The following is a 14,069-nucleotide window of genomic DNA, read 5'->3' as shown; positions in this document are numbered from 1 at the left end:
TCCAGATTTTTGTGGCTTTTTAAAAAAAAAATTACAATATGAATATTTTAGTAAATTAATAGTTTTTATTTAGAAATTTAGTTTATTTTTTGTTTCATATTTAGAAACCGGTTCACTTTTACCAGTTTTCGGTAGGTTTAAAGTTCCAAAGTTCGCTACCTCGCTTCTGTCATACACAAAAACCAGGGGGAATTTCCGGAGGAAATCAAAAGAATTCAGTTATTTTATATAGTTATTTCGCTTTATTTGTTTAGTTTCTTATTTACGGCAATAACTGCAGATAATTTCTACTTACATAAGTAAAAGGTACTGTTTATATTTCAGCCGGATATAACCGAAAACAAAACCGGTTATAGCCAATTAAAACCACTGGTCTGGATTTTTTCAAAAAGCCGGCTTTTTTCCAACCCTGGAAGGGAGTAAAGGAAATTGAAGGGGTCTTCCATAAAGAACGCGTTGTAGGTTCTATTCCCTTTAAGGCTTTTATACATTATAAAGTAATGTGAAAATAAATCGATTTAGAAATGAAACCGATGGTGAAATGATAAATGAATAAACGTTAAGAAATAAATGAATAAAACGTTAGGAAATAAATGAATAAAACATTAGGAAATAAATGAATAAAACGTTAATAAATAAATGAATAAAACGTTAGGAAATAAATGAATAAAAAGTTAGGAAATATATGAATAAAACGTTAGGAAATAAATGAATAAAACGTTAGGAAATAAATGAATAAAACGTTAGGAAATAAATGAATAAAAAGTTAGGAAATAAATGAATAAAAAGTTAGGAAATATATGAATAAAACGTTAGAAATAAATGAATAAAACGTTAGGAAATAAATGAATAAAACGCTAGGAAATAAATGAATAAAAAGTTAGGAAATAAATGAATAAAAAGTTAGGAAATATATGAATAAAACGTTAGAAATAAATGAATAAAACGTTAGGAAATAAATGAATAAAACGCTAGGAAATAAATGAATAAAACGTTAGGAAATAAATGAATAAAAAGTTAGGAAATATATGAATAAAAAGTTAGGAAATATATGAATAAAACGTTAGGAAATAAATGAAAAGTTAGGAAATAAATGAATAAAACGTTAGGAAATAAATGAATAAAAAGTTAGGAAATGAATAAAACGTTAGGAAATAAATGAATAAAAAGTTAGGAAATAAATGAATAAAAAGTTAGGAAATATATGAATAAAACGTTAGAAATAAATGAATAAAACGTTAGGAAATAAATGAATAAAACGCTAGGAAATAAATGAATAAAAAGTTAGGAAATAAATGAATAAAAAGTTAGGAAATATATGAATAAAACGTTAGAAATAAATGAATAAAACGTTAGGAAATAAATGAATAAAACGCTAGGAAATAAATGAATAAAACGTTAGGAAATAAATGAATAAAAAGTTAGGAAATATATGAATAAAAAGTTAGGAAATATATGAATAAAACGTTAGGAAATAAATGAAAAGTTAGGAAATAAATGAATAAAACGTTAGGAAATAAATGAATAAAAAGTTAGGAAATGAATAAAACGTTAGGAAATAAATGAATAAAAAGTTAGGAAATAAATGAATAAAACGTTAGGAAATGAATAAAAAAATATGGTTAGTTCTGTAGAGGTAACACAAATGAAGTTGCTTTATTTTGAAAGAAATTGAATTATTTTAGGGTTTTTAGTGTTATTAGAATTCAGAAGGCGTTTGGGGGGATATTTCCGATTGTAACTCTTCGTTACGACGGGGAGAGCGTCTGCCGGAAAACTAGTTTTTTGCGTTACGTAATTTGTGAACAGTCCCCAAATAGTTTGAGAAATTGACCAAAAGTGTATTAAAAATTCAAATAAAATTTAATTTGACAAAATGTAAGATAACAGCTGATTTGATAAAATGTAGGAAAACAGCTGATTTGATAAAATGTAGGAAAACAGCTGATTTTATAAAATGCAAGATAAGAGTTAATTTGATAAAATGTAAAATAACATAGCTAATTTGATGAAATGTCAGATAACAGAGTTAATTGGATAAACTAATATACAGAGTTAATTTGAAAAATTGTAAGATAACAGAGCTAATTTGCAAAAATGAAAGGTCACAAAATTAAATTTGTCAAAAAGTAATATTACGGAGCTAATTTGACAAAATATAAAATGACAGAGCTAATTTGACAAAATGTAAAATGACAGAGCTAATTTGACAAAATGTAAGATCACAGAGCAATTTTACAAAATAGTTAAAACAAATCTGAGATGAGTTAACAATTGAGGAGTCTGATAAATAAAACTTAACTTTTCGGTAGATAATATTAACGAAACGAATTCTGAAGTAATGAAACAAAAAGTGAGTGAAGAAATGAGTTCGTCGGTATTTCGAGTAAACAATTTAGACATGGCAAATTTACAATAAAAAAGATTAGGAAATTATAAATGACTGACCGAGTACAAAAATATGATCTAATTTTACTTATTGAATTGAGATTCTTTCATAAAAAATTTAAAATTTTAGCGAATTACTAAAAATTTATGAAAGATATGCCAAATAACAGTTAAACAATTACGGTTGTAACTATGTTGTAACTGAAATTTCAAAAACAAATCTTAGAAAATATATGGAATTTTTTGGTTTTTCAGCAAAATATTTTTTAAAAAATAAAAAAATACATTAAAATAAAATGGGCCAAACAACAAATTTTGGACAGGGCCAAAATTTGCGTCCAGAACCAGATTTCGCTTAACTGCAACTAGTGGAGGCATTGTGGATCCACTGCCATCTTGGAAAATGGCAGCCAGAATCTTACGTACTTTTAAAGTAAGTGGGTTGGACCGTTATAACAGAAAGTAACGGCTTTAAACTTGTTGAGGTTAATGGTAATAGTAAGTGTTGGGAGGTGATGGCTCGTGTGGCATGAAGGGCTTGCTACCACCTTCCTACGCATTGTAACCCGGTCACCTGAATTAATGGACCTAATTAGCGTAGGTGATTTATGAAGATTTTGACCGCCATTTTCCAAGATGGCGCTGAAAGCCCATCGAGGGAAAGCTAGGGGAAGACATGAGTTAAACTGATTAAATTATAATTCGAAAAGTGTGATTAGAATTTTTAAAAATTAAGAATTTAATTATGCGAAATTTAAAATAATTTCTTTACAAGTACAGTAAAATACAAAAGATAATTTGTATTAGTTCGCGAGTAAAATTCGTTGAAAAGTTGAAGAGATTACAAAAGTTAAATATTTCTAGCACTGTTCCTGAGCACTCAATGCGTTATCCTTTCCGCAAACTTAGAAGGGTAAAGCATCCAGAGCGAGGGAAGTTATTTTACAGTAGAAAAGTTGGGAGTTAACATTGCTAAAACAAAGTGTCCAAAACAGCAAGTAGTCTTGAGTAATTCTTGACTGCCACTAAAGCCTCTGTTCTCGTGATATACAGAAGATATTATACGCGAGAGAGAGTGAGAGAGAGAGAGAGAGAGAGAGCACGCAAGCCTACCGGTGTGTCTTCCCCTTACTGAGAGGAGGAAAGATACAAGAGGGGCGTGGTTTTCCGCTGTGGAACATGAAGAAAACAGAGTGCTGCTCACACGTTCTCTGTTCACCTGAATACTTTCTTGTACCAACTTGTGGTAAAAAGGAATTAAAGCTATTTATTTAGGAATACTTATCGCTGCAGATTTGACTGTGGACATCAAGGTTCCTACCAAAATCTTAAAAAATAAAATGTAAAAGTAAAGAATTTTTAACGACAAAATTTAAGGGACACTGAAGGAAAAATAGGGGCTTCTAAGTATTTTAGGGACTCGGTGGGAGCACTAAGAAGCATTCCAAGTCGTAGGTATGGATTGCTATGCCGGAAGTATTATTGAAAGAGCAAAGCGGCTAAGACAGCTCCGGTGGATTCAGTTTGGCTGTCCGTGTCCTTTTTGAGCGGGGGCGGCGAAGTGCGTGGACCGGGAAGAGCGGCTTGGAAAGTCGCCGTTTCCAGCAGCACGGACAATTCGTCATCGAGCGAAACGTTCGCCGAGAATTCGCAAAACGTGTTGAATATAGACTGGTTGCTGATCGGTGTTGGCGAACGACTGTTTGATAATTCCGAATGATTGGGTTGCGTGACGGACGACGTTTTGCTGTTGCTAATTTTGTGACTAGAATTCGACTGTGATTTGGCCACTCTATTGGTGAATGGGGGAGTAATGTTTCGCGAATCCGTCGGCGTGGGGATCGCGGACAACTGGTGCGTCGAAGGTGCGGTGCTGGATTGCCGAGAAAGATGGCTGGCCACGAGTGCCTGAGTTGAATTGTAGACGGCCGCGTTTAGAGCCAAGTTATAGTACATATTCTGTAGCAAAGGATTGTGCATATTGTTAACTGCCGTGGCCACAAATGGCGGTTGAGGAGTCGGCAAAAGGGCGGGTCGGTGCTGGTTGGAGAAAACGACTGGTCGGTTGGCGATCAACGCCGGGCCGGAAGTGAACGGAGGCTGAGGTAGGAGCGGAGGATTTCCGGACACCAGTGGAGTGACCGGACTGAAGTTCTGGTTGCTTCGCGAATGAGGCACGCCACCTGCGAAACAAACACACGAAATTACATTTAAGAGAACGTCTAGCGAAGGCTTCCAGCTTTGAAAAAAAAAACGTGACATCTGCTTTGATGCCTTTCAACCATGAATATCGAACTGCATTAGCTAGTTGGGCCACAGTCGCTACATGTAGGTTGGTAGGGGCTTCGTTATTCAGTGATCTTACAACTATTGACAAACTGATTTCCCTGATATTTGCAGGTTTTCCAACCGATATTTCCCCGAAATTTACCAGGTGCAAGGACACCTAATGTTTTAAATTACCCCTAATGAGGTTTTATGTCCCAAACAATTACTTACAAAGGGAGTACCCGAGGTGTTTATTGCCGATTTTGTTCCAAGTCGGGCGTAATGTAGACCTATATAAGATATGAAATTTTTCATTCGATTTGCCATGGCAACCGAAAATGTTTTTGACCATTTAAAATAAAAATATCACCATATAAAAAAGCATGGGATTTCCTCGATTTCAGCTACGAAAATCTTTTAAAAAAATTCAATTTTAATTTCTTTTTAAATCACGAAAGGGGTAATTGGGATCACATTTAGGTAAATTTAATCAAGTTTGGGTAAATTGGAACAGAGAAAATCCCATGCTTTTTTAAATGGAGATTTTTTTGTCTATGGAGGATTGGTGAATTTAGACCTAAATCGAACTTTCCTGACTTTTTCAAATTCTTAAGAACTCCCGACTTTTTAAACCTAATTCGAACTTTCCTGGCTTTTTCAAATTGTTAAGACTCCCGACTTTTTAGACCTAAATCAAACTTTCCCGACTTTTTCAAATTCTTAAGACTCCCGACTTTTTAGACCTAATTCGAACTTTCCTGACTTTTTCAAATTCTTAAGAACTCCCGACTTTTTAAACCTAATTCGAACTTTCCTGGCTTTTTCAAATTGTTAAGACTCCCGACTTTTTAGACCTAAATCAAACTTTCCCGACTTTTTCAAATTCTTAAGACTCCCGACTTTTTAGACCTAATTCGAACTTTCCTGACTTTTTCAAATTCTTAAGACTCCCGACTTTTTAGACCTAATTCGAACTTTCCTGACTTTTTCAAATTCTTAAGAACTCCCGACTTTTTAAACCTAATTCGAACTTTCCTGGCTTTTTCAAATTCTTAAGACTCCCGACTTTTTAGACCTAAATCAAACTTTCCCGACTTTTTCAAATTCTTAAGACTCCCGACTTTTTAGACCTAATTCGAACTTTCCTGACTTTTTCAAATTCTTAAGACTCCCGACTTTTTAGACCTAATTCGAACTTTCCTGACTTGTAACAAATTCTTAAAACGCCGCCCTATTAGGCCTATTTTGAAATTCCCCGACTTTTCCCTGTCATTTTAAAAATTCCTAAAACTTCCTGGATTTATAGGCCTATTTGAAATTCCCTGACTTTGCCCTGACGTTTTACAAATCCTTAAAACTCCCTTCCATGACTTTGTAGGCCTATTTTGAAATCCCTTGACTTTTACAAATTCTTTAAACTCCCTAACTTTTCCCTGACCCGTGGCAACCCGTTTTTCTATTGAATCACGTGAACTAGGCTAATTAGCAACAACGAGTCGCAATGTCAAGATGGGGTCCACTTATCGTGTACGGCAGGAAAAGCTAAGATATTAATGAGGGTAAAAATATCTTACTTTGAAAACCATTGCCCAGAGAGTTTTGGGGATAAACTGAGGTAGCATTGAATTCAGATAGCTACAAAAGAAAGATAATTAATCGTAAACATATAATTGACACTATTTCACTAATAGCCATTAGCGTATATCAAAGGTAATGTGGAACTGCGTAACCTAGATTCCGCTCGGAAAATGACCGAGACCTTTTTTCGGGAAACTTTTCCGTATTTTTCCGCAAAAAAAATCATTCCATGATCAGTCTCATATTTTGTTTGCAAATTTAAATAAAGCGGCATTTTCGCCTCATTTTTTCGGAACTAAAAGTAAAACTAAACCTCTAGACTAGTTTAAACTGATTTACAATGTAACACTATTAATGTTTTGTAGTATGTCTACTGATCTTAAACATTTTATATCGATAAATAGTTAAAACATTAAAAACCCTTAAAAAGTAATTTATGTTCCAATTTTTATTTTTCCGATTTACGTAAAATTTTCTGGAAATTTTCTGGGATGCACCGATATATCGGCCTATAGTGTTGTCGTCTGATACTATTTTGAAAACTTGTAACGTCACAGCTGTAGTGTTAATAGTGGCCGCCATGACAGTTACCGTTTTTAATAATAAATTCCTTTATCTATGATTATCAAGTAATTTGGTTAGAGTACTGGTATTTTTCTAAGAATCACGAGTCATTTTTTAAGGTGGTTGAACAAACGACAGTAGATACATGTGCATTTTTTTATTTACGCTCGTAGTTTTAATTTTAATTTAACATCAAAATGGTAAAAACTAACTACAATAATACTGTCCATGGTGAACCACGTCTTAACAATGGCCGCGGTTTGTTTACATCTAACTCCCCGTGAATATGAAGACGTTTAAAATCAATTTTTCCCCCTGCTTTCTCCGTCCTGTATCTACTGTCCTTGGTTGAACCGCGCAACCCGGGAATCTTTTAGTGGGTCGAGTCAACGACCAACACCTGTCTCCTGATTGGCTCAAGTGATGACGTAAAACGCAGAAAAGCACCGCTCATCTTAGCCCCAGTTGGTAGAAATGGTAATGACATAGCTGATTTTGTAAAGGGGGGGGGGGTGCTTGGCCCCTGCCCTTGGTGGACCCCTGCGCTTCAGCCTTGTCAGCTTTATGGATAATGCGGCTTTATCTAGAATTTATGAGTGTAGTATGGACAACTGAGGTATTGATGGTAATGTTTCAAATTCCCTCGTGTAGGGTGGGGACCAAGCGCTGTTAAACGACGCTAGAAGACCATCGAGAGGCTGGGCATGCGCTTCGATAAATCATCCTCCCAAGAAATCGTCAAGAAGTAATATTTCAGGAGCCAGGACCTGCAAACCACTGTTTATATAGTGCTTGTTAAAATAGTGAGAATTTATCACCTTTACGGCAGCAACAAGCGTACCCTTTTAATCAGGTAGCTTTTTTGACATATTAAGGCTTGGTAAAAACACTACGTTCTGTTTACTGGTGAAAAGTTTCCATTATTTCCACAAGCATAAAATAAACGGTCACTTGCAGGTTCTGGCTCTCGGATATATTACTTCTTGGCAATTTCCTGGGAGAATGATTTATTTAAGCTATTTTACCCTTTATAATTAATTAAAATACTTTATTATTGTGTAATTTTTGACTCAAACTTACATAGTTAGTGTAGTTTACGTTTAAAAATTCAGTTTAATAGCACACTGATTATCCAATAAGGTATTAAAGTCATTTAAAGGGACTTTCGAGGAAGAGCTGTGGGCGTTGAAGTCCATTTAAAATACGTCACCGTTCGTCGCATTTACAAAGTTACATTCTGATGACGTTTTTTGAATCGACTTCCGACCCCTCACACCTCCCTTGAAAGTCCCTTTAAGGAAATATCTCAGAAATTTGCCTAGTTTATGTTTTGTGGACATTCAAACTGGGTACTCAAGTTACCCTAGTCTGCATATATAAATAACCATAAGCCTATCAACCCTAAGTTTGAAACGCGCATAGCGCCCTTTGTACCACCACTGGACGGGTGAAAAAGAATAAATCAGGCGATAGTATCGCCACCTGGTAGAGATAAATTGAAGCTTCTTCCTTCCCCCTTTCTCTCTCTACGCACCTCTCTCTTACCAAAGCAGCTGGCATCATGCATTGCGAGACACGTTACGTTTCTATTTTCTGCCACCGGGTGGATTTAGCGCTGTACTTTCGACAGTCGTTAGCTTGAACCAACACTGCCTTTCTATTCAAACTTAGGGTTGATAGGCTTATGAAATAACTAAGCAATTTCATTAGTTTCATTGTTTTGGTGGTTTTTGCTAGTGCTATTTAAGCTTTAAGCGTCGCTTCGAATAGCGGTGACTAGAGGTCTTAATTCCAACATGGGGGCTCCCATTAACCTAGCCGCCACAGTTGTTTAATTAATTATCTCGTAAACGAAGCTGTCGCATTTGAAATTTCTGGTGTCGCATTGACGTCGCATCTTGGACGAATAATTAGTGGACTCGAAACCTAAGCAAAACCCCGCTTCCACAATTTGCATCGCCCGTCAGCGCTCCTACCAAGAGAATCGCGAAATATTTGTATCCAAATACAAAACACGTGCGTAAAAATGTCAGATGACCCGCATTGAGTCGTCTGCTCTGCTGTTTTTAATAGAAGTGAGGTTTTTGGAATTTTAATAGGCTTCAGATTATTCAGTAATAATTGTATGGGAATAAAAATGAAAATGAAATGATTTAATTATTTTAAAAAGCAAGTTCGGTTTTTGTATTTATAGTTTGTGTGAAGGTTTAAAGCAACTGTCGACTCTATCATTGCCACCTGTATTATTAAAAGACCCCTGTTATTAGAGATGGCTATGCATCTATACGAATCTTCGAAAAAATGACTTTCGTGGAGAGCGTGGAGCCATCTATTAATGGGAACTGAAGCTAAATTTCAAAATAGCGAAACAATAACGTCGTCAGAGAGCCTTTATAGAGTATTATATTTAGACCACTGTTACTATACTTAGTGAACTTTAACCTAAATTATATATCCCATATAAAATATATTATAAACAATTACTATAACTGAAGTTATTGACAAATTTACAAACGAGTCAATCAACGCGAAGCATACTTTTATGTCCCGCCTTTTGGGTCAAAATGTAGCTTCAGCATCTTGTTTTGATTTCAACGCTAGCGACATCTGTTGAAAAAAAGAGCTACTTCACCTAGAGCCGAAACTTGCTTTAAATAGAATAAAAATTTAAAAATGCCTAGTCAAAATGGAAATAAGGTGAAAGCTTTAACGACAGTAACGAGGAACGCTAGGCCTAACGTCGTCCGCTAATATTGGGCACGTGTTAAGTATTTGAATAGAAATCTTTCCAATACTTGAGACTACGGCGCTACAGGCACCAAGCGCACTATTCGGTTTCGGGTCCAGTAATTATTCGTCCATGGTCGCATTCGATTAGGAGTGGTTCCGTATGGATTATTGAAAGGGGGGATAGTTCTCGATCAGGGGGCGATTCTGTAAAAAATCGAATGGGAATTCGATCTCGATACCCTATACCATGTCGAGATCGACTTCGACAATTTGCATTGATTTATGTTTATTCGAAATCTTTACCGAATACCATTCGTCGAGATCTCGAAGTTCGAAATGTAGTTTTCGAAAATTGGATTTAGAATATTTACAGAATAGGCCCCCTGGTTCGATCGATTATCTAGTGGACAACTTCAAGGCTGTCGCATTCGAAAGTAAGACCGTCATATTGCTTCGCATTGACGTCGCATTTGATTTTTCGATATCCGCCCCTTCTCCACAAGCGCGTTGCCATTTCGAAGGATCGAGGTATTTCAGAATGACCTTTCCGAAGCCGACTTTTTTAAAACTAGATCATGCCACTTTGGTTGCGTTCAGCATAGAGGAATAGCCCTGGAGTGGTATTGATAGTTCTGATGGGGCTAAGCACTGACGTTCCTCTTCAGAAATCGCGTAAAGGGGGATGTAGAAACGGGGGGGGGGGTATGTCGAGGTAGACTTTTATCTATTCATACATTCCAACACTGGCAGCGCGATCTACCGGTTAGGGTTTGAATTCTTTAAAAAGTCTACCTCGAATTTCCCCCGCCTCGGACTGGCACTACGCTGTCAGATTTAGCTTATGCTGGAGGAGGGATACAAAACATCTTTACCAGACTGATCATTTCAATTGCTGCGAATCTCTTGAAATGTAAAAAATTGCATTTCTTGTTTTCTTTAAATGTAAACAAAGAAATAACCTTAATCAGAATCAACTAAGAGTATGAGGGATCAATTAGGAAATACGGAATTTACGTAAAATTGTGAATTTTTGTGATTATTTGGAATCTTAGCAGAATCAACGGTTTTTTGAAGGAATCCACGGAATCGAAGGTGAAATCAGAAAAATCAATTGGATTACGAAAGAATCAGAATGGAATCAATTTACAATCAAATGGAACAAATAATTCTTGGAATCAACGAGAATCAACTCTAAGATTCCTTGATTCCAAATCTTGTACGCTTTTTTCCTAAGTGGCGGACCCTTCGGCTATTCCACGCGCCCTGTTGTTATTTTGAAGTTGTGTAGTTGTGTTTACCGCGCGCTAGTTGGTTGTCTTTACCGCTAGCGTTGTTATTTAAAAAAAGCCTTTTCCGCGCCATAGTACGAAAAGTCAGTGAGCTAGGAATGCTGATGAAAATGGGATGGGATGTAATTCTAAGCCAGTTACCGCTTCAATTACCATCAACGCAAAATCAAGAGCATCTCAATCAGTTCTGCACCTATTTTGCTAACTATTGGATGTGTGGAAATCCAATTCCAATCGAAGTTTGGAGTCATTGGAAAAGTCGCCATTTACATACAACGAACCACGCTGAAGGTTATCATAGCACCATGAACAAATACGAGATTACAGAAGCGCATCTAGTTAGAAGAAATTTCCTAGCCGCTCTACAAAAGCCTAACACTGCCCAACTAAGAGTTCGAAAACTAATATCCGGATCTGTCCAGCTGAAATCTCGTGACGAAACTTACGATAGACTGCTCAAAGAAATTGAACACGAAAAATCTGAATTTCTGCGAATAACTGGACATTTATGGTACTTTCCAAACTTTGACTCGGTAAATCTGTATCAAAAAGATGCTTTAAATTACCAATGGCTGATTTTGGGTATTAAACATTATCTAAAATTAATGTCTTATAAAATAGGTGACTCTTTAAAATTCCATGTATCAAAATAAAAGATTGCTTACGTATATTTCAATAGTTAATTACTTCGCTTATCACAAAAATATATCCTTATCATTTAGCTCGCTGTTAAGACTCCCTTGCATTTTGATCGCACAGTAAAGAAAAAAAACACGGCGCGGTAAATACCCGGTTAGATTATTTCCACACGGTATCGACCCACAATTGAAAAAGCGTACAGTACGATTACAAACTCAACGGTGAGTCCTTTGAGCATTACTGAACGCAGCCATTGTTACCACTTTCGCCAGTGCACGGTGCAGTTTGAGCCAATTCTACTACTAGGTTTTTTCGACAGCACTTTTGTTGCCCTTTAAGGCGTTGACAAAATGTTCATTCATCTCAAAAATGTACGGATAGTTTTATCAGCCTCTTGTAACCTCTTTAGGCATTTCGATCAATCATCCTCACCAAAGCATACAGGTAGAAAATGAAGCTAGACTAATAACCTAGAAATTAAGGGTAAAAAAACCGCCTACGCATCCAAACTCTTAAAAGCTTATATTTTAAAATAAACCTCACCAGGCATTTCAATACAATACTTCTTAAAGTTCAATATAAATTGCGCTACTGCCCAACCAGACAATTTTCTACTTCAAATGGGATGATTTTATTGACCTGTCTTTGAGTGACTTAAGAAGTTACCACCCACCTCCTAAAATCATGGTTCAAGGCTGGCGCCATCTAGTGGCCAATCGCAAATCTTATACATTGCAGAACAGTAAAAAAATATAACTGGATTGGTAGAACCAACAATATATTAGTATTGCTCCATACCTTTAAGCTATTGTCGCCATTTTGACGGCAGTTTTTTATCTAAAAGAAAAAGTATGGGTGACGTTGACAAACATCATGCCGATATTACTCAATATGACACACACTTATTATGGCTAATACTTTGCAAGGAGCAAATTTTGACTGTAGATAGCTGTTTAAGCTTAAAATTAACATGTTTAATCAATGTAGAATCTAAATAAATTAAACCTGTAATTATAAGAAAATGCCCTTACCATTGATTTGTTGAGAGATATGATTGAATCCCTTCCTGATATTGATTCCAAAAATATATCAGGGTAAGCATTTAAGAAATTTCTGAGAGGTCTAGGATGGTAACGTGACTTAACATAAGTTCTTATCTCATTTGTGGCATTGTCTAGAATAACATTCATGTGACTTTTGAAAACAAAGTTCCGACCATGAGTTTTCATTAAAATTTTAATTTCTTTTGCAAAATGCTTAATAGTCTCCTCTTCAAGAAAATTGTTACTCGAAACAGCTCTCCATTCATTCTGGGTCTCCATGCGTCAATTGAAGCAATCACAAGAAATGAAAGAATGCAGCACGAATTTCGTAATTAAATTTATGTGTAAAAGTAAGAAATTAAATATATATATAAACAGAAGTAAAATACGTAACAAAGCTAACATACAGATAAAGCCGCCAAAATATAGCAGAAGAACAGGCAGAATTAAAGTAGGAATCCTATCTCATAGCCTTGGAAATAAGTATCTTTTTGATTCAGAATAGGTGTCATCGTTGCCTGATGTAAAAGTGAAAATTAAGGTATACGAACTCAAAAATTATTGAATTCTTGGCCAAGTTATTTCACTAGCATTATGTAGGCTGGTTTCGAGAGTTTGGCAAGTTTTTAAAAATTAGAATAAAATTTTAAAGATCAAACCACCGAAAATTTCTTTTGTCGACTTCTAGATTTAATTTAAAGAAAGCTGACTAAATAATCTTTTTGCGCTGAACATGAGTGCAAAATGATAGTGGGCTCAAAAATTATTGACAATATGGTAATATGTCCCATATAAATCTCACAGAATAATGGAAAATATTGTACGGACAGTTAAAATTATTGCAAATGGCACACTGGTGAAATTATCGTATGTTCCAAATTTCTAGCTAGAATGATTGAATTGTATTATAATTATGGTACGTCTGGCCACGCTGAAAGGTGTTCATATTTTATTATTTTGGATTTGCAGGAATTTGTGTGTATTATGTATAAATTCAAGGTTTTGTTACGAAAATATTTCGTTGCTTTTGCCAAAATTATCGTCTAAGATTCTAGTTGGAATAGACGCTTCAATAAATCATCCTCCAAGGAAATCGGCAAGAAGTAATGTTTCGAGAGCCAGGATCTCCAAGTCACTATTTATATAGTACTTGTAAAAATAATGGAAATATTTAACCTTTAAGGCAGCAAAAACACGACGTTCTGTTTACAGGTGAAAAGTTTCCATTATTTCAACAAGCACTATATAAACAATACTCTTGCGGGTACTGGCTCTCTGAAATATTTCTTCTTGGCGATTTCCTTGGAGGATGATTTATTTTAAAGCTAAATGTTGGCTGTCCTTCTTGTTTTTATACCCCCCTTTTACCCCCACTAGCCCACTAGTCAGTAACTATTAAAATAATTTTTTTTCTGGAAACAATCCCTTTAATAATAAAAAAAATAATGAGGTAAGGTCGAAAGGGAGTCGACTAATGAGGAACCGGCGGAAACATGTTCAGTACCGAGGCCGCATTTCCTCTTTGGATGGCGATTGCGATCCGCTGCAGGAGGTACTCGGCGGAACGAGG

General features: G+C 35.7%; 1 protein-coding gene across 2 annotated transcripts; it reads right to left on the bottom strand.

Moving 5' to 3' along the window:
• Window positions 1–2,716: 2,716 nt before the first annotated feature.
• On the bottom strand, window positions 2,717–13,026 carry LOC149959084 (uncharacterized). Of its 2 annotated transcripts, XM_090165140.1 has the most exons (4): window positions 12,907–13,026; window positions 12,488–12,772; window positions 6,231–6,291; window positions 2,717–4,571 (listed from the first exon to the last, which is right to left on the bottom strand). In XM_090165140.1, the coding sequence occupies exons 2-4, from the start codon at window positions 12,683–12,685 to the stop codon at window positions 3,868–3,870; spliced, it is 963 nt and encodes a 320-aa protein (XP_090021266.1). In that variant the 5' UTR covers window positions 12,686–12,772; window positions 12,907–13,026; the 3' UTR covers window positions 2,717–3,867. The 2 variants fall into 2 exon arrangements, with proteins under 2 accessions (XP_090021266.1, XP_090021265.1); XM_090165139.1 differs by lacking the exon at window positions 12,907–13,026 and having other exon boundaries at window positions 12,488–12,900.
• Between the last annotated feature and the right edge of the window lie 1,043 nt (window positions 13,027–14,069).

This window comes from Leiobunum rupestre, chromosome 2 (genome assembly GCF_980474605.1).
Source record: "Leiobunum rupestre chromosome 2, qqLeiRupe1.1.hap1, whole genome shotgun sequence".
In the NCBI taxonomy this organism is placed as follows: domain Eukaryota; kingdom Metazoa; phylum Arthropoda; class Arachnida; order Opiliones; family Sclerosomatidae; genus Leiobunum; species Leiobunum rupestre.
The sequence above is the reverse complement of the archived record's forward strand: the minus strand, read 5'-3'. Positions and strand labels throughout refer to the sequence as shown.

Excerpts from the sequence above, each read along its gene's own strand:
- LOC149959084 (XM_090165139.1), bottom strand. The coding sequence starts at position 12,778 with ATGGAGACCCAGAATGAATGGAGAGCTGTTTCGAGTAACAATTTTCTT. Across the intron at positions 6,292-12,487 it reads TATCTCTCAACAAATCAATG|CTATCTGAATTCAATGCTAC; the intron begins GTAAGGGCATTT and ends TTTCTTTTGTAG. Across the intron at positions 4,572-6,230 it reads TCTGGGCAATGGTTTTCAAA|GTGGCGTGCCTCATTCGCGA; the intron begins GTAAGATATTTT and ends TTTGTTTCGCAG.